Source organism: Erpetoichthys calabaricus, chromosome 4 (genome assembly GCF_900747795.2).
Source record: "Erpetoichthys calabaricus chromosome 4, fErpCal1.3, whole genome shotgun sequence".
Classification (NCBI taxonomy): Eukaryota; Metazoa; Chordata; class Cladistia; order Polypteriformes; family Polypteridae; genus Erpetoichthys; species Erpetoichthys calabaricus.
This window is the reverse complement of record NC_041397.2, coordinates 180804294-180829183: the sequence shown is the minus strand read 5'-3', so window position 1 is coordinate 180829183 and position 24890 is coordinate 180804294. Positions and strand designations below refer to the sequence as shown.

Genomic DNA, 24890 nt, shown 5'->3' with positions numbered 1-24890 from the left:
AACTGCTGCTGTTACCAGACCTGAGGTTCCAGGACATGAATTAAGGTGGTAATAAGTCCGGTGTGTATGGCACAAAGAGACCAGAACTCCAACACGCAAATACCGTCATACTCTTTTCAAGGCTTGCAAAAGAATATGTATGTGGGTACTACATATTTACATATTTTGCTTGAGTGCTGTTTGCAAACACAGCGCTTAAAATGTACATGTAAAAATACTGACACTTGACCACATTTGGGGTCATTAGGAACCCTGTACATTTTAGGCTGATAAATGATCATAATGAAATCATTTTAAAGTATTTGCTCATATTTTTTGGTAGTACATTTTAGTAAATAAATGCGGAAAACCTGGGAGCTGCTTCCACACTGTATCACATCCCATGAGAACTGCAAACATGATGTCACAGGTCTCGAGTGACCTGAGGTATGTGTACAAGGATTATTTCAACTCAGCTTGCCTTTCTTACAGCTCCAAGCATGGGCCTATACTCTGTCATTTGTACTTGAACACAATAATTTAGTTTTTTTCATCCTTGTTGTGTTTTGGAGCAACACAAGACAGAGATCCCACTTTACCTACATGCCCTTATGTTTTTGGGTGCTATTAACTATCATGTGTACTTATATCTGTTGCTTTCTAAGAATATTAATGGCTAGAAATAACTGCATATGACTGTGCAGCATTTTCTAGCTTTTCCCATATGGTTGAGGGATTGGCTTAATGCAGATATGAAACTTTGTCATAGGAACATCAACAAACCGTAGGGTTGATAGAATATTGCAGAGGACAACAAATGCTGATGTGGCATGTACACATGTTTTTAAAATGGCTGAAATTCATATATTTTTTTTTTGTTCAAAAATTACATGAATAAACTATTGTACAATATGTATTTAATAGCAAGGCGCTACTCAATATACAACCAAGTTTCTTGGCTATATTCATAACATTTTTTAGCATTTATTTTTCAGAGATGTCCTGTACCCCATATTTTTCAAGTCAAAGTTATTTCTTCACAAACATGGTATACAGTATATGCATTTACCACACAAAATTATGTTCTAAAGTTTATGTATCTTACAGCTGCATTATCTGCAGATTATAATGATTCAGTATTTCACTGTCAGTATAATTTACTAAGGTGATCAGATGTCTTGACGACAGGACAGTCCCGATTTTACACTATGCGTCCCAATAAATAACTGAATAGTATCAGAATGTCACAGTTTTAACAGGCTACCCACCTGAAAATAAAGCATTGCTCCTCCAAAACAAACATCCTCACAGTATATTTAGAATTGCATGTATGAAACTCCATAGCAGACCTGTCGTGCCACCCTCCCTCCTTTCCCCTCAATGTAATATAGATATAATATTGCAGTCAAAACTCTAAGGGCTCATTTATACTTCACGCTCAGAACGCGTACGCGCCCGCATCATGGCCGCCACGCGTTCTGAGCGTTCATTTGATGCGTCCTTTGAGCAGGTCCTCAGAAATTAACGCGACGCATGCGCGAGTTGCAGTACCAGCAAAAAGTCGGGGGGCGCAGTGTGCTAAAAGTTGGAATGTGACGTCAGAGTCTCTGTTTACTATCTACATGTGACAGGAAGCCGCTTATATATATATATATATATATATTATATATATATATATATATATATATATATATATATATATTATATATATATATATATATATATATATAATATAATAGATGGTTAGATAGATAGATACAGATAAATAGATATATAGATAGATATATAGATATAGGTTATGTTGTGTGAATATGGTGTGTGTGTGCATGTTTATGTGTTTGGGTGTATGTGTGAGTGAGGGTGGTCCCTGTATTACCCTAGAGTCCAGTCCAGATTTGCTTTCAATTTTTACTGTTGCTGGGGAGATATGGCCCCCATAACCCTGAAATGGATTCAAAGGTTTCTAGAACTGACATACTAAACTCAGTCCATTGAGTAGAAATCTACAGTGCCTGCACAGTCCCTCAAACACCCCCTATGCTGCAGCGTACCCACATGTTCTAATTTATTATTTTTTGTGTCCTGCACCTTCCTTAGCCTTATGTTTACCTTTGGAAAAACAAGCCAAAGTTGTTGAAATTTTTTCAACAATGAAAAAAGGTATTATGTGTAACAGAAACTTACAGAATATACTAGAATGTCAACATAATCATAGTAGGAAAAGTAAGTCTAGTGTCCACTGATCTACTGTAGATTTAGTATACATGCTTTGTGTGATATGTTTTGAAACGGTCACCAACACACACAAGCAATGTTTGATCAGATGTCAAAATTTTTTTTGTAATATATTTTTCTGTTGATTTTGTATGACAGGATAGAATGTCTGTGCCTGACCCACACAATTGACATCACCCATTGTGTTATTGTAGCCTAACCCAGCACATAGTGACTTCCACATTTCCCCTCACATGAACATTGACTGTTGGTGCATTGTGAACAGTCCTTAGGAAGCAAATGTCTTTCTTGTCCTCCACTTGATCACAATCATGTTGCCTTTTACCACACAGCTGCGGCACCATGTTGCTTGACATATTCATGATACAGGAGTCACCAGGCATATTGTGGCAGTTTGGTATACAGTATCATATGCATCGGTTTTCCTTTGAAGTAAATCTCAATCAGTTCAGGTGAGGTACAGAAACTGTCCGTCGTTATAGAGTAACCATGGTCAAGCAAATGGTCTGCCAATGACTGCACAGATGGTGTAGTGATGCCACATTGACACTACTTGATACCCTACTTGGTCTCTACATCATTGTAAAGTATTGAGTTGCAGATGTATCCAGACTTAATTGGAACATGTAGAACTTGATACCAGGTTGTGCCCATTTAGACGCTATGAACTATGTCCAGGACAGCCTTCCCTTGTAACCCATGTGACTTTCGTCAATACTTGCATCATGATCAGTAGCATACAACTGTAGCATATTTTTGATGATTGCTGTCACACCGGGGGTGTCGAGGAGCTGATTTTATAAAAAAAAAAAAAAAAAAAAAATGGCAAGTGAAGTTGAGACAGTGCAGGTAGAGACATGAGCTGACTCAGTGCAGCTGATGGATGAGTAAGCTTATAAAGAGGTGGATGGTGGCCCTGCCAATTGTCTGATGCACATCCCAAAGATTGCAACAAGGAGGTTGTAGGATTGTCGGCAGTAGTATGAATCCAGCAACAAACACAAACATCACTGAAACTTCAGGTCATAATCTACCAAGCATGTTTTAGTTTCATTGTCTGTGTCAACATCTGATGACCAATTCATATCATCATCATTATTGCTCAATTTGTGCAATGGCTTTCAGTCTTTCAGTTTGTTCTAAAACTGGCTTTATGACTTTTTGTTTGCCTTTGTGTTTTGGTTGAAGGCTCTGCCCCACTTATGAATATTTCATGAATTACCATAAAGTTACCATAAAGTAGCAGAATGCATAGAATTATTCATGATTTTATGCAGCTTATGCTTCTCAGCCACTAGATGGCAGCAGAATACTGCCTGGGTTTGAATCTTTATATATAGTACACTACCGTGGCCGTTCGTTTGTCTGTCCAGGATTTTAAATCACCTGTAGCTCGCAAACAGTTTGACCTATTGACCTGAAATTTGGTACACATATACAACTTGATGTCTACTATACACTTTCAGGGTGATGATTGACCTCCAAGGTTATTCCTCTTTTTTTAATTTTATTTTATTGGAGAATCAACTCTCAGCATCGGCCAGCAGGGCGGCTGTGCGGCTCATGTGTATGGGCGCGGTTCTCATCCCTACCACCTTCACCATCACTTCCTCTACCCTCTTCATATCTTAAATAATTCTTGAGGCAGATTGAAGACTTAAGTGCCAGCTTAAATGAAAAATTAAGAAAACGTACTAAGTAACTGCAACACAACACTGAGTTAATCAGTTTTAACGTAAAAGGATGCTGACGGAAGAAGAGAAGAAGCGGGCTGCTAGGGTGGAGAAAAGAAGAGCTGCTAAGGAATCAGCAAGTGCATCAACCTCTGAGCAAATGAATGCTAAATGTGCATAGAAAGAGGAAGAAAACTAGGAATGCTCAAGTCAAGTGTATTCACTGCACATTATCGTGCAGTGCGCCATTACTGGTGTATTATAATTCTGAGCCCGAGTCATGCTTGGGTTTAACACCAACGAAGAGTACTGAGGTAGCAGTCAATCCTTCATGTTTGATGTATACAAGGAACTGAACTCCATTTACCTACTCACATGAAGTTTCGTAGCTTTCCAGTGACCTAACTGGACTGTACTGATGCAACAATAATTAGTTCACCAAGCTTCATTTTTACTTTACCTTCTATGTTACAGGCCAGCAGTGATTACCCACTTTCTATGCCGGGACCATATTGGAAGAAGTTTAAGTGCAACTTCTGTGAGTTTATTGTGGTGCTCGTTCGTCAATGCCAGTACAGCATAATCTAGTGACAGCTACCTCATGGACACAGTAATCTCCCTGTTGACCGAACTGTCTGACTCCCATGTCAGGGCATTCAGACATACTTGCACTATGGCAGGTAAGATCAGGCTGAAGACAAGTGAATTTGTTTACTTGTAAGTATATTGTTATAGGAAATTCAACATGTATTGAGTACTGTACAGATCCATAGATATAGGCCAAAATATCCAGCTCCAGTTTGTTTTTCTATTTAGTCATGTCCTTTACAGCTAAAAATGAACTTGGAATCTGCAGTGAGTCTGGAGGAAGTGTAGTACTGCATCAAATGGAGCCAGTTTATTGATCGCAATTTTACAACATACTGCTTTGAAGGCTACTGAGTATGCAGTTGGATTAGCTAATACAGATTCAGTAGTATTCAGTAAAAAATAAAATATATATTTTGTATCATGTGACAAGTGCACATAGTCACACCAGAATTTTAAAAATAATTAATCATTTATATAGAGTACCCAACCAAATAAAATGTATGAATATTTTACAAAAGCCAAAAAATTATATCCACAGCTTCTGTCTTCAAAGAGAAAAGGCTTTTGCTAAATAGGCTACTTTTTTGAATGTTTTTAAGGATACGGTTAAGCTATGGTTTGTCACTAAAGTGTTATTGTGCATCATAAATCACACACCATAACAGGGCACCTTTCTCAAGTTTTGAGTCTCCACTTCAAAATAACATCTCTAAATGTATTGCTGAAGTACAGCACACTCTTTTGCTTTACCGAAATTAATACCTGGTTTGTGTTTTATTTTTTGAACATTGTTATCTTCTTAAGTTTTGGAATGTGTTCTCTGATCACTTTTTAAAATAGATGGCCGTAGCTTGAAGGGCGTCACAACAGGAAGAAGCAGCAAATCTAAAAATAATAAAATTCAGAGATCTATGTAGTTATTTTAGGCAGCTCAACAAATGATCTCACTCCACTAAGAATGTAAAAATTGATCCATTTTTAAATTAAAGACTTAAAAATCTCTTATGTTAATTAAGAAACTTTCCTTTCAGCACTAAAGCTGTTGACCGCCTTAGTAAGTGTGACACAGAACCTGAGTGTGAGTGCAGACAACACAGAAAGGCTATTCAAGGTGGAGAAGAACAAAGTGTCATCTGAAAGAACACGCCTCAGACTGGAGCAGCTGGAAGAGAAGACAAAAGAGGCAAGTGAAAGGTGGATCTGATGAGGAATCTGGGACATTGACATTTTTTACTTTCCTTGACAAGTTGCCACTGGCTTTCCTAAATCCATGCATCTAATATTGTTTGAATGTTGTAAGTCTCCATTTAAGGTGTTTCTTTTTTACCCCAGTACAATAGCACATAAACATTGATTTCTGATGGCTTTTTTTGATAGGATCCTAAGTAATTATAGTAGTTGAAACTTACTGTGTTTTGTTATCTTTAGTAGGCTTTATTCATCACACCTTTTATGTTTGTGCTGAAATTTAAGAAATATATAGAGGTATATGTTAGAACATTAGAATACACATAAAACTCAAACTACTAAATGAAAACTACTTTACTGGAAAAGTTCTTAGAAGATGCAACATTTAGGCCATGAAATAGGACACTTTTCAAGTCTGATGTGTATCCATTAAAGTCACACAAAACAAAATATACCTTTAGCAGAGTCCTATACTCATAATTAACAGTTGTTTTTGAACATAAATTTCTCTTCACAAAGGTACTCACTGAATGGTAGACAGCAGTGGTCCCAGACCCTCAAAGTCTTATAATAACCTCTACAAGATGCAAACAAACATCTCATCATAAGCTTTATCAAGGTCTGCAATGTACATATAAACAAGGCTAGCAACCTCCCATAAACTCTTGGTGCAAGGACAAGGAGTTTCTTTGCCAGGGTTGAATCCACATTCTTTCTCCTGGATTATACATATATTGTAGCTAATGGATGGAGTCTTGGTTCCAGTTTGCCATCATGTCTGAGGAGTTTTATCCCATAACAACTCAAACATCCACTTATCCCCCCTTTTAGAAATTAGGACCACCACTCCTGCCTGTCCATGCCAAGATACTATCACGTTGAAGAGGTGGGTTAACCAAGACATTCCCGCAGCATACAGTGCTTTCAGCATTCTGTCTGGCACTCATTCACATTTGTGAACTTGTCAGTATTAACTGGGGGGACCTTGTCTAGAGAAATGGACACAACCTCAACCAGTGCTTCTAGCACTGCCTCCGATGAGGGGTGCATATCCAACAATTCTTCTCCCTTAAGCTCTTCGGAGAGTCCAACATTTCTCTGTCCTTGATGAAAACAACCTGGTCGACGTCTTGCTTATTTTTCCTGGGTTGTCAAATAGTTCACCAGAATCTCTTTGAGGTTTTCTGAAAATTAGTTTCCGTGATCTCATAAAGCTCCTTCCATGCACTGGCCACTGCTCTGCTTTCTTGGCATATTGATATTTCTTAGTCAGATAAGGATGGGTTTCATCTTGTTAACATTGTATGGAGTTTAACATTTCTTGAACATGAAAAATTCCCTCACCACTGGTGTTTGTCAGTGTGGTTCTAGGCCATGTCAAAAACCAACCACTGTATGCACTCAGCTTTCTCCATTACTGAATTCTTGGACATTTCTGAGTAGTGGAAGCAGATTTCATTTCATTCACCATTTATCTAACACCCCTGAGATGCAAATAAAGCTGTTCTTAAAGTGAGAGCTGAAAAGACACATCTACTAGCTCTGCTAAGCATACCTTCACTTCCTTTTTGGGCATCCCAGATGTTCTGCTCATCATAATAAACTCACCATCAGCTTTTGGTCATTTAAGAGCGTGGTGCATTTTAAAGGTTTAGACCTGCTTCAGATGAGTTGAGCAAATGACAAAGTCCATTACTGACCTTAGGCTCAAAGTTGTTAAGAACAAAAAACACTTTATATACACCTTTATGTTTAAACATTTGAAAGGGAGAATCAATAATTAGCACAAATGTCCAATAATTATTTTCTGTGCTTTTAAGTTTCCCAGCAGGACTGCAAAGATGGTAGGCAACTCATACAATATTTCTGAAAAGTTCAGAATTCTCTGCATAGTGGTTATTCATATATATGCAAACATCTGTGTTTGTCCACTGTCCATACCCATCCAATTTATTGTCTCCAGTCAGCATAACCTAAATGTTTTTGTGATTTAAAAGCAAACACCACATAAACATAAAATAGCCTATACATACAAAAGGATAATATATTACTCCAGACTGACAATGACCAGAGTAGAATTATAGCCCAGGTGTTTACTTCATCTACCCACATTCACAAGTTTGTTGGTGTTAGTCCAGGCTAAAGCTCCTTCATTCCACATGGGCATTGTTAGATGATGACAAGGGATTACAAGCTAAAGTGCCAGAATGAAGGGACTGCTGGAAAACTATTGATCACTTCAGTACACCTACATAGTTGTTTAAGAATGGCTTCTGGGTTCCCTTTCTTTTTTAAGTACATAGTGGAACAGCCAAGTAAAAATGATAAAGTGTGCCATTCATTAAAGTCTTAAAAAATGCTAACTTTCATTGTGTTCTGATGTCAGTTCAAGACACTCTGTTGCTGTGTTAGGACGTCAGAAAAGTGAGTCACAAATTTGTTTCAGACCCAAGAGTTCTTAATGAGCTCTTACAATCTTACACAAAACTTTTTCTTACCATAATAAGACTTTAAGGGAGGTAATATTTTGCAGAATTTTCCCTTTACTGTTTCATGAAACAATATCATTTGCATTAAGTTAATACCAAAACTTTTTCTGTTTATAGAATATTGTGTGTTCACACTTGTTATTACATTTTGCAGCTACAAAACAAGCAGCATGAAGTAGAAAATATGATGAATGCTATCTTCAGGGGAGTTTTTTCTCAAGAGATACCGGTAAGATGCTGATTATGTATGTATGTATGTATGTACAGTATATATGTATGTATGTACAGTATGTATGTATATGTGTATGTGTATGTATGTATGTGTATACTGTATATGTATGTATATATAGTGTATACAGTATATGTGTATGATATATATATATATATATATATATATATATATATATATGTGTGTGTGTGTGTATGTATATATATATACACACACACATATATATATATTTTATTATCCTTTTATTTTTTAGGGATATCATTCCTGAGATCAGAGCATGCTGTATGGAAGAAATTGGAATCTGGATGAAGCTGCATAGCAATATGTTTTTAAATGACAGCTACTTAAAATATGTTGGGTGGATGTTACATGATAAGGTTTGAACAACAAAGTAGCTTTTTTTCTCTTTTTAGTCTCATTTTAGTATTTATATTAAAACTGATTATTTTTATTCTTACACTGTGTAGGACTCACCTTAGCTGAGAAGTTGAACAGGCAGCATAGACTGTGAATTGTATTTTCTGATTCCAAAATATTTAATCTCCTTCCAATTTTGGAGTCATCTTTGACTTTAATTCTTTACGCTTATATATCTTTTTTCTTACTACTCAAAGCACTTTATGTAGTGAGTCAGGAAACAATTAAACCACCACTTATGTGCAGCATCCATGTGGATGATGCGACTGTAGCCATTTTATGCCTATGTTCACCACACATCAGTTATTAGGTGGTTAAGGGTTGAAAAAATGTTAGCAAGAATGGACGAGGGCGTGATGGACAATTTAGCCTGAACATTGGGATACACCCTACTTTTTATGAAGGATGACCAGGGGTCTTTTATGACCACAGACAGTCAGGACCTCAGTTTTATGTTTCATCCAAAGGATGGTACCATTTTAACAACATAGTGTCTACCATTCAAGTACTGGCTGGGTCTGAAGTACAATACATTATGTTGAATGCATTGCATTTAACTGTGACTCCAGTTGTCCACTGAAAAAAACTTAAAAGGAGTTGGTTTAGCAGGTCTTCCCACCGTAAACATGAGCCTGCTGTTATCTACTTAGCTGTTTTCATCTAAAGTTTTTTTAATTGATTTCTCATTATAGTTTCCCTAATTTTGAATATAACAAAATGCAAATAGCTTTGTGCATACATATAGCTTTCTTCTGCTTTACATACTTTATATATAGTCTTGTGTTTCAAAGTTTTGTTTTTCACCATGTAACATACGTGAATGAAAATGTCTCGGATAACCACTTACAAGGTTTCTGTATCCCTGTACTGGATTATGTAGATAAGAAAAATGGATGGATGAATGTTTTGCTGTTTCTGTGCATTGGAAATGCTTCAAGTAAACACTCGGGGATGATTCAGGAAAGTGCATTTCTAAAAATTAATTGACCAAATAGTTTATAAATACAGCATGTAAAGTTAACAGGGAGTCTTACTCTGTTTTTCCAGTTATGCTCACTGATACTAACCACATCACAAATTCTGGTTTATAAATCAATGTGTGTAGTTCTTTTGTTATAAATTAAACATTTCATTTACCTTTGTACATGTGACAGCACTACTACTACTACCTTGGCATTTTTACTGTAAATCATAAAAATGAGAAAATACACTCTACATTTAATGTCCTTCATTATTCATTTTTCATGTCATTCATTATTAATGCTCTTTAGACTGTCCATCCTACTTGAAACTCTTAAGGTGTAAATATAGATGGTGCTAAATATTAAAAGACAAATTTAGGTGAGGATAACAAAGAAATACAGAGGCTGAATGTTGCAGATTAGGGTAATTTATTAATAATAAATTCAAAAGTCCATATTTCTTTTGAAAGTTATAAAGAGATGATGGTTAAGGAAAATGGACACAAAAGATTTGGGTGCTACCAGACAACCTGGGTAAATCTGTAAAATAGGCATTAAACTGATAATGATGATGAAAGAACTTAATTTATATGATAAAGTAATTTTTAATCTTTCATGTTTTGTATTTATCAGTTCTTTCTATTAAGTTTCATAGAAATACACTGTATTTTGTTTTTCTTTCCTAGCAACCAGAGGTTCGCTTGAAATGTATTCAAGGGTTGCATGGAATTTATAGTGATAAGCGTCTTATTTCTAAATTGGACCTATTTACAAGCCGTTTCAAGGTAAGCTTAAGAAACCAGTCATTTTAGTAATTGAGTTTTGTTTCATTAATAATGTTCTGGTGTATGCATGTTGCTTTTTTTGAACATTTCTGAAAATCAAAAAAGGAAGATTTTGAAGTTAGCTATCTGCTTCTGGACTGAAAATTCAAGTCTAAAATGAAAATAGTTATTTATTTATTTATCCATCCCACATGGGACAGAAAAAGAGATTATCTATCTATCTATCTATCTATCTATCTATCTATCTATCTATCTATCTATCTATCTATCTATCTATCTATCTATCTAAAATGAAAAGGGAAAACACAATGCCAAGAATGCAAACAAGAAATGTGTTGCACAGTAAAAACTGATTTCACAGTTATTAAGCTCACAGAATTGTTCCGTTATTTTCGCAGTAATTAGTGGAGAGTCTTATACACCCTGAGATTTGCCTAAGGCACCACAAGCCTCAGACTTGTAAAACATGGGCTTCTAAGAATTTAGAGAGAATTGATCTGAACATTATAATATACAATTGCGAAACATATTTCATTATAATGTTTTCAAATATTAAATAGATTTATCTGTTGATGAGATTATCAGTCCTTTTCTTGAACTGAAACTTTGTTTTAAATTTGTTTGACTATTTTCTCCCAGGAACGCATTATCTCTATGGCCTCTGACAAAGACCCTGAAGTTGCAGTACATACAATGAAATTGCTGGTTCTTATATCACAGTAAGTGAAATGGTGTGTCCCAGGACTGAAGTATCAGAATTTGTGTTTTCAAAATGATGTATGATGACATAGTAACAGGGATCTGTGAAAAGCTTTGTCAGCAATAATGATAATAATATTTGTAATTGACAAAGAGAGGCAGAAAGAATTGTTATTCTAAAATTGACAATGGAGAATGTAGGAACAATTGTTTATAGCATCATTGCAGCTTAATTGTCTTTATTTAAATTCCAGTCTTGGCTTATGGATACTCATAAAAATTACGGATTAAACTAACAAACTAAGAGTGAAAAAACTTGCAACTAAATCATATTTAATATAACTATCATGTGAGTAACATGATGAGTGAACAGATCCACAAAATAGAGGCATCCATACAAACAAAATCACAAAGTGGAGGTGCCCAAGAACATAAGTATACAGAATGCCAACAATCAGACATCACCAAAATAACTGCAAAAAAATAGTATGGTGAATTTTTCATTTACTTTTTTCTAATTTTAATTTTGAGCTGTTCAATCTGTCTTATTTTTGTGATCAGTTTTTTTTAGTTATTTTTGGCACAGCTATCAGCAGTGTGTCTGTCTGCGGATAGAGTGTTGACCTTGTCGAGAGGTTTACTTACCTTGGCAGTGACATTCATGTCTCTGGTGACTTTCCTATGAAGTCAGTAGATGGATGGGGAGAGCATGGGGGGTCATGAGGTTGCTGGAAAGGGGTGTGTGGCGCTCCTGATATCTATGCAAAAGGACGAAGGTCCAAGTCTTTAGAGTCCTAGTGCTTCCTGTATTGCTATATGGTAGCGAGACATAGATACTATCCAGTGACCTAAGACGAAGACTGGACTCCTTTGGTACTGTGTCTCTCCGGAAAATCCTTGGGTACCGTTGGTTTGACTTTGTGTCGAATGAGCGGTTGTTCATGGAGTCCCGAATGAGGCACATTACCTGCATTGTAAGGGAGCGTCTGTTATGGCAGTACGGCCACGTAGCGCGTTTCCCCGAGGGTGATCCGGCTCATAAGATCCTCATTGCTGGGGACCCGAGTGGCTGGACAAGGCCAAGGGGTTGCCCACGTAACACCTGGCTGCAGCAGATAGAGGGTAATTTCCGGTGGATGGGACTGGACCGTGTGTCTGCCTGGGGGGGTTGCAAACTGGGATCCCTAGTTGTTTCATCGTGTAGTGGGTGCAGCAACGCACTGTACCAGTGCATGCTCCCCAACTTGACTTGACTATAACACATTTTGAGCTGTTCAATCTGTCTTATTTTTGTGATCAGTTTTTTTTTAGTTTATTTTGTGCATTTTTTTTTTACATTTACAGGTTGCCAAGAATGTAATGATCCAATAATTGAACATCTTAGCCAGTGCACATTTTACCTTATAGCAGATGGGATATTATCATATAGAGTGACAGATTCTTTTGTGGAGCAGCTTCTACCAATGATGCATGTTCTGGTGCAGTCTTCCAAATCTTTAAGCATCTTATCCTGGAAGACCGACCACTTTACAGAAATCATATGAGCAGGAAAGTTTTTATGAGTGCAAAGGCTGGCTTCCAAATCTCTTTCATAAAGCTGCTTCTTGAATTTAATTACAGTATATATACTGTATATACAGTACATAAGCATACACAGAGTCAATACATATTTACTGCATATATACCCACTCTCTCAATGGTCACTTTATTAGGTACACAGGTACACCTGCTTTTTAACACAATTTGTGTGCTCCTCCAAACACAACGTGTCATGGCTGAAGCTCATTATAAAACCATGCAGACACACACAAGGTCAAGAGGTTTATTGGCTACTCAATCCTACATTAGAATGAGCAAAATAAGTGATTGAAACAACCTGTCAAAAGCATTAAAATAAAATGACAGTGGCAGCCTGAGTCATAGAATAAAATCCCAAACCAATAATATCTAAAGTCAGGAAGTAGTGCAGAGTTCAAAAGTCTTCTGGTTCCAGTTTTAGACTTTTATTAAAAGATTGTAACAGCCGTGCTCGGTCTGCTTAGTGAACAGCTATTCTTGGCCTCAAGAGACATTTTTATACATAGCTTAACACAGATAAGATACTTTGACACTCCTGCTTATGCTAATGAGCAAAACCTATTGTCAGTTTGTCATCTTTGTTTAATTATCCTTCAGTCAAGTCTACTCCTCATTAGGTTATGCCCATCCATGCCCAGTGTTCATTATTCATTATGCTAATTTCCATCTTTGTCTTCTGACCTTTTCAACCATCCCCCTTATTGGTAATACTTCACCCAGTCTTTGGCATTAGCTTTCAGGGTGTCAATTTATTGGTTGAATCGTACCATATCAGTGTATTCTAATGTTTTAACTATCTAAGACTCAGTGCAATTCAGTTGTTAATGGTGCTTTAACCATATTGGTGAGATTATAATACACTTTAAAATTTATGATGTCTTATAAGGTGCAGAGTCACATATTAAAACAAGTACTTAATTAAAAGAAGTTCTTAATTATATTATACATTCTAATTTCTATCCATACTATATTCTAATTATCTAGTGTGCGATTATAAATAAAAATATCCAGTAAATATTCATGTAGATATATTTCAATACCAATTGGTGCCATGCTTTCTTTAGCTATATTCTTTTTCACATTTTATGGTATATTTAAAAGAAGGTTTAATATTTGTTTAGTTTATTTGTTGTTGGTTTTTTTTTTCTCCTTTTCAGGAATTGTGATGATGTTTTGACTACTGAAGATTGTAAAAACTTGTGCTTGTTTGTTTATTCATCACATAGACCTTTAGCAGCAGCTGCCGGAGAGTTTTTATATGGAAAGTAAGTAACAGTAGTACATGCAGAAATAATATATGGGATCGATCATCTGGCTTATTCTCTTATAACTCTCTTTTGTGTATTTTCCAACAGTGCTGCATGTTAAGTTTAGTGTTTATCCTTGCTGTCTAACATCTCTACAATTCTGGGTTCAAATACCAGACCTTTTCATCATCTGTATGGTGTTTGCACATTTTTCTTGCCTGTGTTTCTTAACTTATATGTTCTGAATTTTGCCCACATCCTGAAGACGTGCAATATTAGGTTTAATTAGCAATTGGTGCCTTATCTGGGATTGGATCCTGCCTTACAAAGGGTGCTGCTTAGAATTGGAATTGGCTGCCACTTTTTTTCTCAAAAATATTCAGTTTTAAGATCATTAATACAGTAGATGCTATGGGTGTTTGAGGAGCAGTAGCTATACTGTATGCAGTTGACACACTGGAGATGAATAGTCCTCATCAAGGTTATCTGGATTTTGAAATTTTATTATGTCAGAGTATTTTAAACCAGTCCCAGTATCTTAATGTATGCTCTAAGCTTGCCTTTGATTTTTTTTGCGATTTCCGCTAAAGTACAATCGATATGTCTGTGCAGCACACCTTATGGGGATATAATATCATGCTGTGTGTTTTACATTTTTATTTAGAATTGCAATTCTCATTTTGCAGTTGTTTGTCTTTGTTGGTGGTGACCTGGGTGACCACAGTCTTTTTTCTAACATTCTCTTGACATGAACCATTACTGTAGTGTTTGGCTAAACCTCCATCACACACATAATTCCAAGATAATGATTTTAAGTAAGAGCTCATCTCAACATGACAATATTCCCTTTTGTTGAGGAAGAGACAACTTCAGAAAAGGCATTACAGCACAATTGTACTGTCAGTGTGTGCCCATGATGACACCAGTCTCCAAATACACTATTAGTGATAAACTCATGGACTTATTAGTGATGAACTGGAGTTTTTGTGCTCAGGGTCAAAATCTGTCAGACACAATATATAGAAAAATGTATTTGTTAAAAGAAAATGTAAAAATTTTAGAAAGTTGTATGAAAATTAAAACACTTCAGGCCATCTGACAACTTTAGCTACGCATACTGATCAATTAAAGCATTATTCTTGGATCTCATTTGGAAGCTTATGGAATAATATAAAAAACATTTAGAGAAGCGGCAGGGGCTGATCTGATAATCTAGTCATTATTGCATCCATTATGAAATTTGCTTAATTCAGTTCAGTGCCAGTGTTGAAATCTGTCCTGGCAACATTCAGTGTTAGGCAAGAACCGAACCTGCATGAGTTGTCAGTCCATGACAGTTCAAAATCCACTTAAAGCAGCATCTAACTTGGGATGTAGGGGAAATCAGAGTACCTGGTTATACTATAATAATAAGTCATAATACTTCTAAATATGTTTTATTGGTTAAATAAAAAATACATTTTCTTCAGTTTAAGATTTATCCTCAGTCATAAAAATTAAAATAAATTAAGTGACTCTTACATTTAATCTTAATTACACACTAGATCAGATTGCAGAAAAGGACTACAATCCACAAGATAATGCTCTTTTTTCTAAGTTTTGATTTTAATCTTATTTTAATAACAATACCCACTCTTTCATATCAATCATTTTTGAACAGTACTGTCAGTCAGTCATTTTCCAACCCGCTATATCCTAACACAGGGTCACGGGGGTCTGCTGGAGCCAATCCCAGCCAACACAGGGCGCAAGGCAGGAACAAATCCCGGGCAGGGCGCCAGCCCAGTGCAGGACACACACACACACCCACACATCAAGCACACACTAGAGACAATTTAGGATCGCCAATGGACCTAACCAGCATGTCTTTGGGCTGTGATAGGAAACCGGAGCTCCCGGAGGAAACCCACGCAGACACGGGGAGAACATTCAAACTCCATGCAGGGAGGACCCGGGAGACAAACCCAGGTCTCCTTACTGTGAGGCAGCAGCGCTACCACTTCGCTACCATGCTGCCCTTGAACAGTACTGCTACAGTATAATTGTAGAGCATGGGTTTTTTTAAGTGAGCATGAATTTAAAGTATTTTCCCTTAAATTGCTGTGTTAGAATCTCCTTTTCGGTATTAATTCATTTTTTAAACCCACTTAGTCTAGTATAGTGTGAAGAGCTGTGGCTTATCTCATTAACATGAAGCTCAATGCATAAATAAACTCTGGATCTAGCACTCGTCCATCACAAAATATGGACAGCATTCACAGGCCCCTGGTGACATTTCACTGCGAGGCTCTAGAGTTATTAGGCTACAGTGCTGACCACTCCGCCATCCTGCTACAATTCATTAACCATGCATTACTGCAAACTAGTAGATGTGTGCCTTATGTAATGGGCAGCAGGGTTACATTTTTCCATTTGCACATGTTGATTCTTTCCACTTTTCTGCTGTCTCCTTGGCAGTCTGTGAGTTCTACCTCACATCATCTTTTGAAACACTCTCTTAAGTGAAGTGATTACAGCTTCCTGTTTTGTTTTATTTTGTTTATCTAACATGACCTTGGAGGAACTCACAGTCACTAATGTGAATTGCCCTGTATAAAAGAACCATATTGTCTTGTGCAATATGTGGCTATCCTGCCTTTGTCATCCCATTACATTATGTCTCTTCATTCTGGACCTAATACCATCAGCAGGATAATGCCTAAACCTCAGTGACATCAGTCCGTTACTGGTCATACTCCGGCCCACACCGACCCTCAATCACATTGAGGCAATTTATAATTGCAAGTTAACCCAAAATGCAGTTCTTTAGAAAGACACCAGAATATATAGAAGAAACTCCTTTGGAAACTACGAACTTCATACAGACTGATCAAGATGGGGACTAAAGTGAAAGAGCAGCACAGTGCTACAGTTCTAAAACAATACATTATACGGTGTATAACTATTATTACAGGTGAAATGAAGTACTCTGATCAACTGCAGGGTCTTTGTGAGGATATGGTGGTATAATATATAGATTTTGTTTCATAAATAACATTATAGTTAACAACTAATTCATTTTGAGGAGCTGATAGGCAGTGTTTAATATGATTAGTATTTATGGCGATTAATAGAGTAAATACTCAATAATGTAGTTGCTACTTTGCTTTAAATAGTTTTTGTGGATTTCTGTTTTACTGTAGCTGTTTACAGTATGTGTGCTTATATATACTTATGAATGTTGTATAAATGATTACCAGAGAGTATTATTGGTGCATTAGGTACTGCTTCTGTTGGTTTAGAACTTGATCAAAAATAATTTACAGGTTAGGGCAGAAGGACTGCAGGAAAAAAGTACCAAAAATAAAATGAGGGCAATGCACAGATGCAGTCCTACCACACCTCTTAACTGGAATAATGGGTGTAAAAAGAAGTGATGGATGGGCTTCTTTTATTCTTTCATTCGTGTCCCTTAATTTTTTGGACAAAGACACATTTTCCTTGATTTTCCTATCTGTTCCACAGTTTAAAATTACTACTCAAACAATTTAGGCATGATTAAAGTGCAAATTGCAGACTTTCATTTAACAGTATTTGCATACATTTCAGTCTCACCAGGTAGAAATGACAACATTTTTCTACATGTACCCCCATTTCAGGGAATCATAATGTTTGGGACATAGCATTGGTGGGTATATTAAAGTAGTCATGCTTAGTACTTTGTTGCATATCCCTTGCATGCAATGACTGCTTGAAGTCTGCGATTCATATACATCACCAGGTGCTAAGTATCTTCTCTGCTGATGCTCTGTCTAACCTCTAATGCAGCCGTCTTCGGCTCCTGGTTGTTTCGAGGGCTTGTCCCTTTAAGTTTCCTCTTCAGCATATGGAAACCATACTCAATTGGATTTAAATGTGGTGACTGGCTTGGCCATTCAAGAAGTTTCAATTTTTTATTGTTGAAAAAGTCCTGTGTTGCCTTAGGAGTATGTTTGGCATCATTATCTTGTTTTAGGATGATGTGCCGTCGAGTGAGTTTGGAAGCATTTACTGGAATTTGAGTAGATAAGATGTTTCTATACATCTCAGAATTAGTTGTGTCAGCAGTTACATCATCAATGAAGATAAATGTGCCAGTACCTGTGGCAGCCACACATGCCTAAGCCATAACACCCCCACCACCTTGTTTAACAGATGAGGTGGTATGCCTTGGATCTCATTCAGTTTCTTTCTTCACAGTTTGCTCTTTCCGTCACGTTGATACAGACAAGTTTTTTGTTTTGTCTGTCCACAAGACCATTTTCCAGAATTCTGCAGGCTCTTTTAAGTACTTTTTCACAAACTGTGGTCTGGCCATCCTGTTTGTGTGGCTAACCAGTTGTTTGCATCTTGCAGTATGGCCTCTGTATTTCTGTTCATGAAGTCTTCTGTGGATAGTAGTCTCTGACACATACACATCTGTCTCCTGAAGACTGTTTCTCATCTGTTGGGCAGGCTTTGGCGCTTTTCCTTTACCATAGTGAGGATTCTTCTGTCATCAGCAGTGGAGGTCTTCTTTGGCCTATCGGTCCCTTTGCGATTACTGAGCTCATCAGTGCATTCTTTCTTCTTAATAATATTCCATACAGTTGATTTAAGTAATCCTGAGAATTTGCAGATGTCTCTAATTGTTTTATTTTTGTTTTTCAGCCTTATAATGGCTTCTTTGATTTTCATTGACATCGCTCTTGTCTTCCAAAGGGTAGAAGCAACCCTAGGTATCTTATGAAGCAATGAAACAAACCTGTGTAATCACAATCACCTGTGGCACCAATTGTCCCAAATGTTATGGTGCCCTGAAATGGGGGCCATGTATAAAAAGTGTCGTCATTTCTACATGGTGTGACTGAAATGTATGCAGTTACCTTTAAAGTCTGCAATTTATACTTTAATCACATCGGAATTGTTTGTTATTTAGGTTCATACTGTGGAGCAGTAAATCGAGGAAAAATATGTCTTTGTCACAAACATTATGGAGGGCACTGTATAGAACAAAAATTTTCACTCCCTCATCAACAAAAACACTGTTTTTTAGTTAAAAAGCTGAAATTTGGCAGGATGGAACATCTATGGCAGTAGGTATCAGCTTAATAACTGAGTTTTTGATATATTAATATTTACAGATAAAAAAAACTACACTGAAATGTCAAAAATGCTTTGACTGATAGGGGGTAGAGGCCTCTGACGCTTAGGTCCCTGACCTTTTTATCGATTCATAATTAAATATTTATTAATTCTAACAAATTATTTAATTAAGTTTTTTGATTCTGATTCTGATTACATACAGTAAATGGGAATAGCATATATAGCATATGTGCAACAATCGCAGAGAAGGTGAAGACCCTGATACCTGCAACACTCCTGGATTGATGGCGTCAGTTTAAACTTAATGTGTTAATTCCAAAGGGGACTCAACCTACATCCCATGAACCGCTCATCGGTAGTGGCACTTAAATCATGCAATACCCCTCAGCATTGGTCTTAGATTGTGGTGCTTGAATTTCTAATGGGGAAGCCACAGAAATTGTGTCTTGACACTCAAAGCTACTTGTCTGCACTCCTTGCTCTTTACGTTAATACATAAATGTGACACACAGGGTGCAGACACTTATGTACTGTATGTCTACTTGCATATGCATTCACACCTGTGGACTTTAAAGGGGGAGCTCATACAACTCGTGGGAAGCAGAAAAAGAAATATTGTGCTTGAGAGAATGGCGTAAACAAATGAAAATCACGAATATCTAATAATGATAATGATATATACTCAAATTTCACAGTATTCCTACTGATTTCATGCTTGAATTGAAAAGAATACACTTTCCTGTAAATTGTGTTTTGCAGTGACTATCAACAAAAGCCAAGTCGGTAGGGAAAGAAGGAAAAAAGCAGAAACTGATTCAATGAAGGAATATTTTATTCATGACCAATACCACAAGCTAGTGATAAAGTCTTGTGTTCACTTTAAAACATAAGCTGGTTAGACCATACAAACCCACTTTCCTCATCCATATTTACAGTGCATATAAGTTATGAAGTTTTCTTCTCTTTTTTTAACAGGTTACTAAGCTATAGTCCACAGCAAGAGCAAGATGAGCTAAAAACAGCAAAAGAGCAGAATATGACTGTGATTACAACTTTATTGCAGTTCTTCCACACCAGTGAGGTTGAAACACTTTTCTCTAATCTTATTTGTTTGTAAATAAAAATTGAAGTGCCATAGATATGTGCTTTTGTTGGTGTCAACATCAGTGCTTACCTTGTGCTTTCAGATGATTCTATAGTTTTATTTATTGATGCATATAAGGGAGGCTGACCGTGTGAAACTTTAGTCTATAGTAAATAAAATGGCACATTTATGTTTACTATCTCCCAAGGTCTGGTGTTCTGTCTAAGGCTAATTCTTGCCTTTCTCCTTTGTTGCTAGTGGGTGCTCTCTAGCCGTTAACACCACTGTAACAAGTAAGCAGGTTCAAAATATGCATTGCTAAATTGTGGCTCATTTCTAATAGGCATTAATAAGTTTATAATAATCAATGATTTATTCTTACACACCACTGAGGGCTCATCAGAAGCTTAATTTAGAAAGCTTCTAGATTTGGGTAATGGGGTCAAAGCAGAAGGGATTCAATTTAGTACTGTTATCTTGCACAGTACAAGTCTGCTTGTTTAAAATAATTAAAGCAACCATATCCTTGAAATATCCCAAATTTAGTATGATAGATAGATAGGTGGATCGACTGATTGTAATTTACTAGTCCATTTATTTGTATGCAGTTCAATAAAGTCTATAATAACAGTTAACAAAAACTATGAATATAAGCTTTGGTGAAGTGGTTTGATGTATAAAACAGAGAACACTACTTAACAAGGTTATCAGCTTTCATTTTAGATCTTAGTATTGATGGCAAAATTTGGGAAATAGTGTTAATTGAGACAAAAGGAATGCTGGTTCAACCTTCCAACCACTGTTTCATGTGCAGTCTAATGGTGCTTATTTTTTTGAAATCTGGAAGCATCTGAACTATAGATAATAATTGACTTGAAACAGTGTTTAATATTGAAAAGCATTTAAAAAAATAATGATTGTTTTCCAGTGGATAGAACACAGCACAGTGGTGGGCACCGCTTCCTCATGGTTCCCGTGTTCTGGTTTTGAATACAGCACTCAAAGGTCTATATGGATTTCTATGTGCTCCCCATGTCTTTGTGGACTTTCATGCTGGTATGCCAGTCATCCTCCCACATCCCCAAAGAGTTAGGCTAGGCTAATTGGTCTTTCTAGATGGTCCTGTTTCAGTGTGGATGTGTATATTTGTGGGCCTGACGGTGGACTGCTGTCTTGTCCAGGGTTGGTTCCTGCCTTTCGCTTACTCCATTATACAGTCATATGAAAAAGTTTGGGAACCCCTCTTAATTCTTTGGATTTTTGTTTATCATTGGCTGAGCTTTCAAAGTAGCAACTTCCTTTTAATATATGATATGCCTTATGAAAACAGTAGTATTTCAGCAGTGACATTAAAATATGCAATATGCATTATAACAAAATTAGACAGGTGCATAAATTTGGGCACCTCAAAAGAGATATTACATCACTACTTAGTTGAGCCTCCTTTTGCAAATATAACAGCTTCTGGATGCCTCCGATAGCTTTTGATGAGTGTCTGGATTCTGGATGGAAGTATTTTTGACCATTCTTCCATACAAAATCTCTCCAGTTCAGTTAAAATTGATGGCTGCCAAGCATGGACAGCCTGCTTCAAATCATCCCATAGATTTTCGATGATATTCAAGTGAAGGGACTGTGACGGCCATTCCAGAACATTGTACTTCTCCCTCTGTATGAATGCCTTTGTAGATTTCGAACTGTGTTTTGGGTCATTGTCTTATTGGAATATCCAACCCCTGCGCAACTTCAACTTTGTGACTGATGCATGAACATTATCCTGATGAATTTGTTGATACTGGGTTGAATTCATCCGACCCTCGACTTTAACAAGGGCCCCAGTCTCTGAACTAGCCACACAGCCCCACAGCATGATGGAACCTCCACCAAATTTGACAGTAGGTAGCAGGTGTTTTACTTGGAATGCGGTGTTCTTCTTCTGCCATGCAAAGCTCTTTTTGTTATGACCAAATAACTCAATTTTTGTCTCATCAGTCCAAAGCATTTTGTTCCAAAATGAATCTGGCTTGTCTAAATGAGCATTTGCATACAACAAGTGACTGTGTTTGTGGTGTGAGTACAGAAAGGGCTTCTTTCTCTTCACCCTGCCATACAGATGTTCTTTGTGAAAATTGCGCTGAATTGTAGAACGATGTGCAGATACACCATCTGCAGTAAGATGTTCTTGCAGGTCTTTGGAGGTGATCTGTGGGTTGTCTGTAACCATTCCCACAATCCTGCACATATGCCGCTCCTGTATTTTTCTTGCCCTGCCAGACCTGGGTTTAACAGCAACTTAGCCTGTGGCCTTCTATTTCCTGATTACATTCCTTACAGTTGAAGCTGACAGTTTAAACCTCTGAGATAGCTTTTTGTAGCCTTCCCCTAAACCATGATACTGAACAATCTTTGTTTTCAGATCATTTGAGAGTTGCTTTGAGGATCCCATGCTGTCACTCTTCGGAGGAGAGTCAAAGGGAAGCATAACTTGCAATTGACCACCTTAAATACCTTTTCTCATGATTGGACACACCTGTCTATGAAGTTCAAGGCTTAATGAGCTAATCCAACCAATTTAGTGTTGCAAGTAATCAGTACTGAGCAGTTACATGCATTCAAATCAGCAAAATTACATTTGATTTAATTTCATACAACTAAATACTGCTTCACTAAAAATCTTTGTTCGGAAAACACCCCAGTACTCAGATGTTCCTAGGAAATGAAAGACATACCACTGTTATCTTTTTTGTTGAAAGTAGAGTAAATTATTATGCTGGCTGAGAGGGGTTCCCAAACTTTTTCATATGACTGTAATAGGCCTTTTGTCCCCTAAGACCATAAATTGGATTAAGCTGGTTTAAGAATGCTGTGTTATGTTTCACAGAGACACGAGAGTATGCAAGTGTCATAAGGCAATGAAGTTCAGAATTGAATGTTTTTTTTTTTTAAATGTTGCATTCAAGAGGCATTGAGTGCAATTAAATGTACTAATTACAGCTTTTGTTTGTTTGGATCCTGATAACAGTTACACAAACACATGGCATATCTGGTTGACAGCCTTTGGGACAATGCAGGATCTCTTTTAAAGGACTGGGAGTCTATGACTGAACTTCTACTTGAGGAGCCAGGAACACAGGGTAAGGACTGCAAATGGCTTATTTGTGAGCGGGCTATGCTAACCCCTAGTGAGTAGTGTTCTGAATAATTTGTCAAAAAGCAAAGGAGGCTCCTTTCTATTGTTTTTCTTTTCTTTCTTGATTTCTTTATTATTTCAGCATAAAGACATATACTGTCCTTTTAAAATTATTAAGGGTAACAATGGGTAGCTTATAATAAGAAGACATTCAGCTGTGGCTGATGGTGAATGTTGTATGCAAAGATAACACATGTAGGCTATTCAGAAGATGATGAAAACCAACACAGGCTTTCTACTTGTGTTTTGGGTAATTATGAATAATTCAAAACATGTGACCAATTTTCATGTTGAATATTCCAGATGTAAGCATTTGGCTTGGGTATTGTGTGCTTCTTTGCAAATAATTACAACAATTGTAAATAAAAGGCTACTTTGAATAAAAAAAGTAATTCTCTCCACTTTCTATAGTTTATTACATTTTTATTTGGGTTTGGATTAATTTGTTATCTGCTGAAAGTTGTTCTAAAGTAGCAATGCACATTTTAATTAAGTACAGTGCATCCGGAAAGTATTCACAGCACATCACTTTTTCCATATTTTGTTATGTTACAGCCTCATTCCAAAATGGATTAAATTCATTTTTTTCCTCAGAATTCTACACATAACACCCCATAATGACAACGTGAAAAAAGTTTACTTGAGGTTTTTGCAAATTTATTAAAAATAAAAAAATTGAGAAATCACATGTACATAAGTATTCACAGCCTTTGCTCAATACTTTGTCGATGCACCTTTGGCAGCAATGACAGCCTCAAGTCTTTTTGAATATGATGCCACAAGCTTGGCACACCTATCCTTGGCCAGTTTCGCTCATTCCTCTTTGCAGCACCTCTCAAGCTCCATCAGGTTGGATGGAAAGCGTCGGTGTACAGCCATTTTAAGATCTCTCCAGAGATGTTCAATCGAATTCAAGTCTGGGCTCTGGCTGGGCCACTCAAGAACATTCACAGAGTTGTCCTGAAGCCACTCCTTTGATATCTTGGCTGTGTTCTTAGGGTTGTTGTCCTGCTGAACGATAAACCATCACCCCAGTCTGAGGTCAATAGCGCTCTAGAGCAGGTTTTCATCCAGGATTTCTCTGTACATTGCTGCAGTCATCTTTCCCTTTATCCTGACTAGTCTCCCAGTTCCTGCTGCTGAAAAACATCCCCACAGCATGATGCTGCCACCACCATGCTTCACTGTAGGGATGGTATTGGCCTGGTGATGAGTGGTGCCTGGTGTCCTCCAAACGTGATGCCTGATACCAAAGAGTTCAAACTTTGTCTCATCAGACCAGAGAATTTTCTTTCTCATGGTGTGAGAGTCCTTCAGGTGCCTTTTGGCAAACTCCAGACGGGCTGCCATGTGCCTTTTACTAAGGAGTGTCTTCTGTCTGGCTACTTTACCATACAGGCCTGATTGGTGGATTGCTGCAGAGATGGTTGTCCTTCTGGAA

The 24890-nt window shown here is 37.1% G+C and overlaps 1 protein-coding gene across 1 annotated transcript in view; it reads left to right on the top strand.

The window, feature by feature from the left end:
- The window catches only part of si:ch211-269e2.1 (cohesin subunit SA-2), a 176400-nt gene that overhangs the window by 57464 nt on the left and 94046 nt on the right, over positions 1–24890 (top strand). Inside the window, 11 exon segments of the mRNA XM_051927091.1 lie at positions 4362–4472; positions 4474–4567; positions 5510–5661; positions 8310–8366; positions 8368–8384; positions 8638–8761; positions 10450–10548; positions 11188–11267; positions 13983–14090; positions 20151–20256; positions 23282–23393. Of these exon segments, the coding sequence (XP_051783051.1) occupies positions 4362–4472; positions 4474–4567; positions 5510–5661; positions 8310–8366; positions 8368–8384; positions 8638–8761; positions 10450–10548; positions 11188–11267; positions 13983–14090; positions 20151–20256; positions 23282–23393 (1060 nt within the window).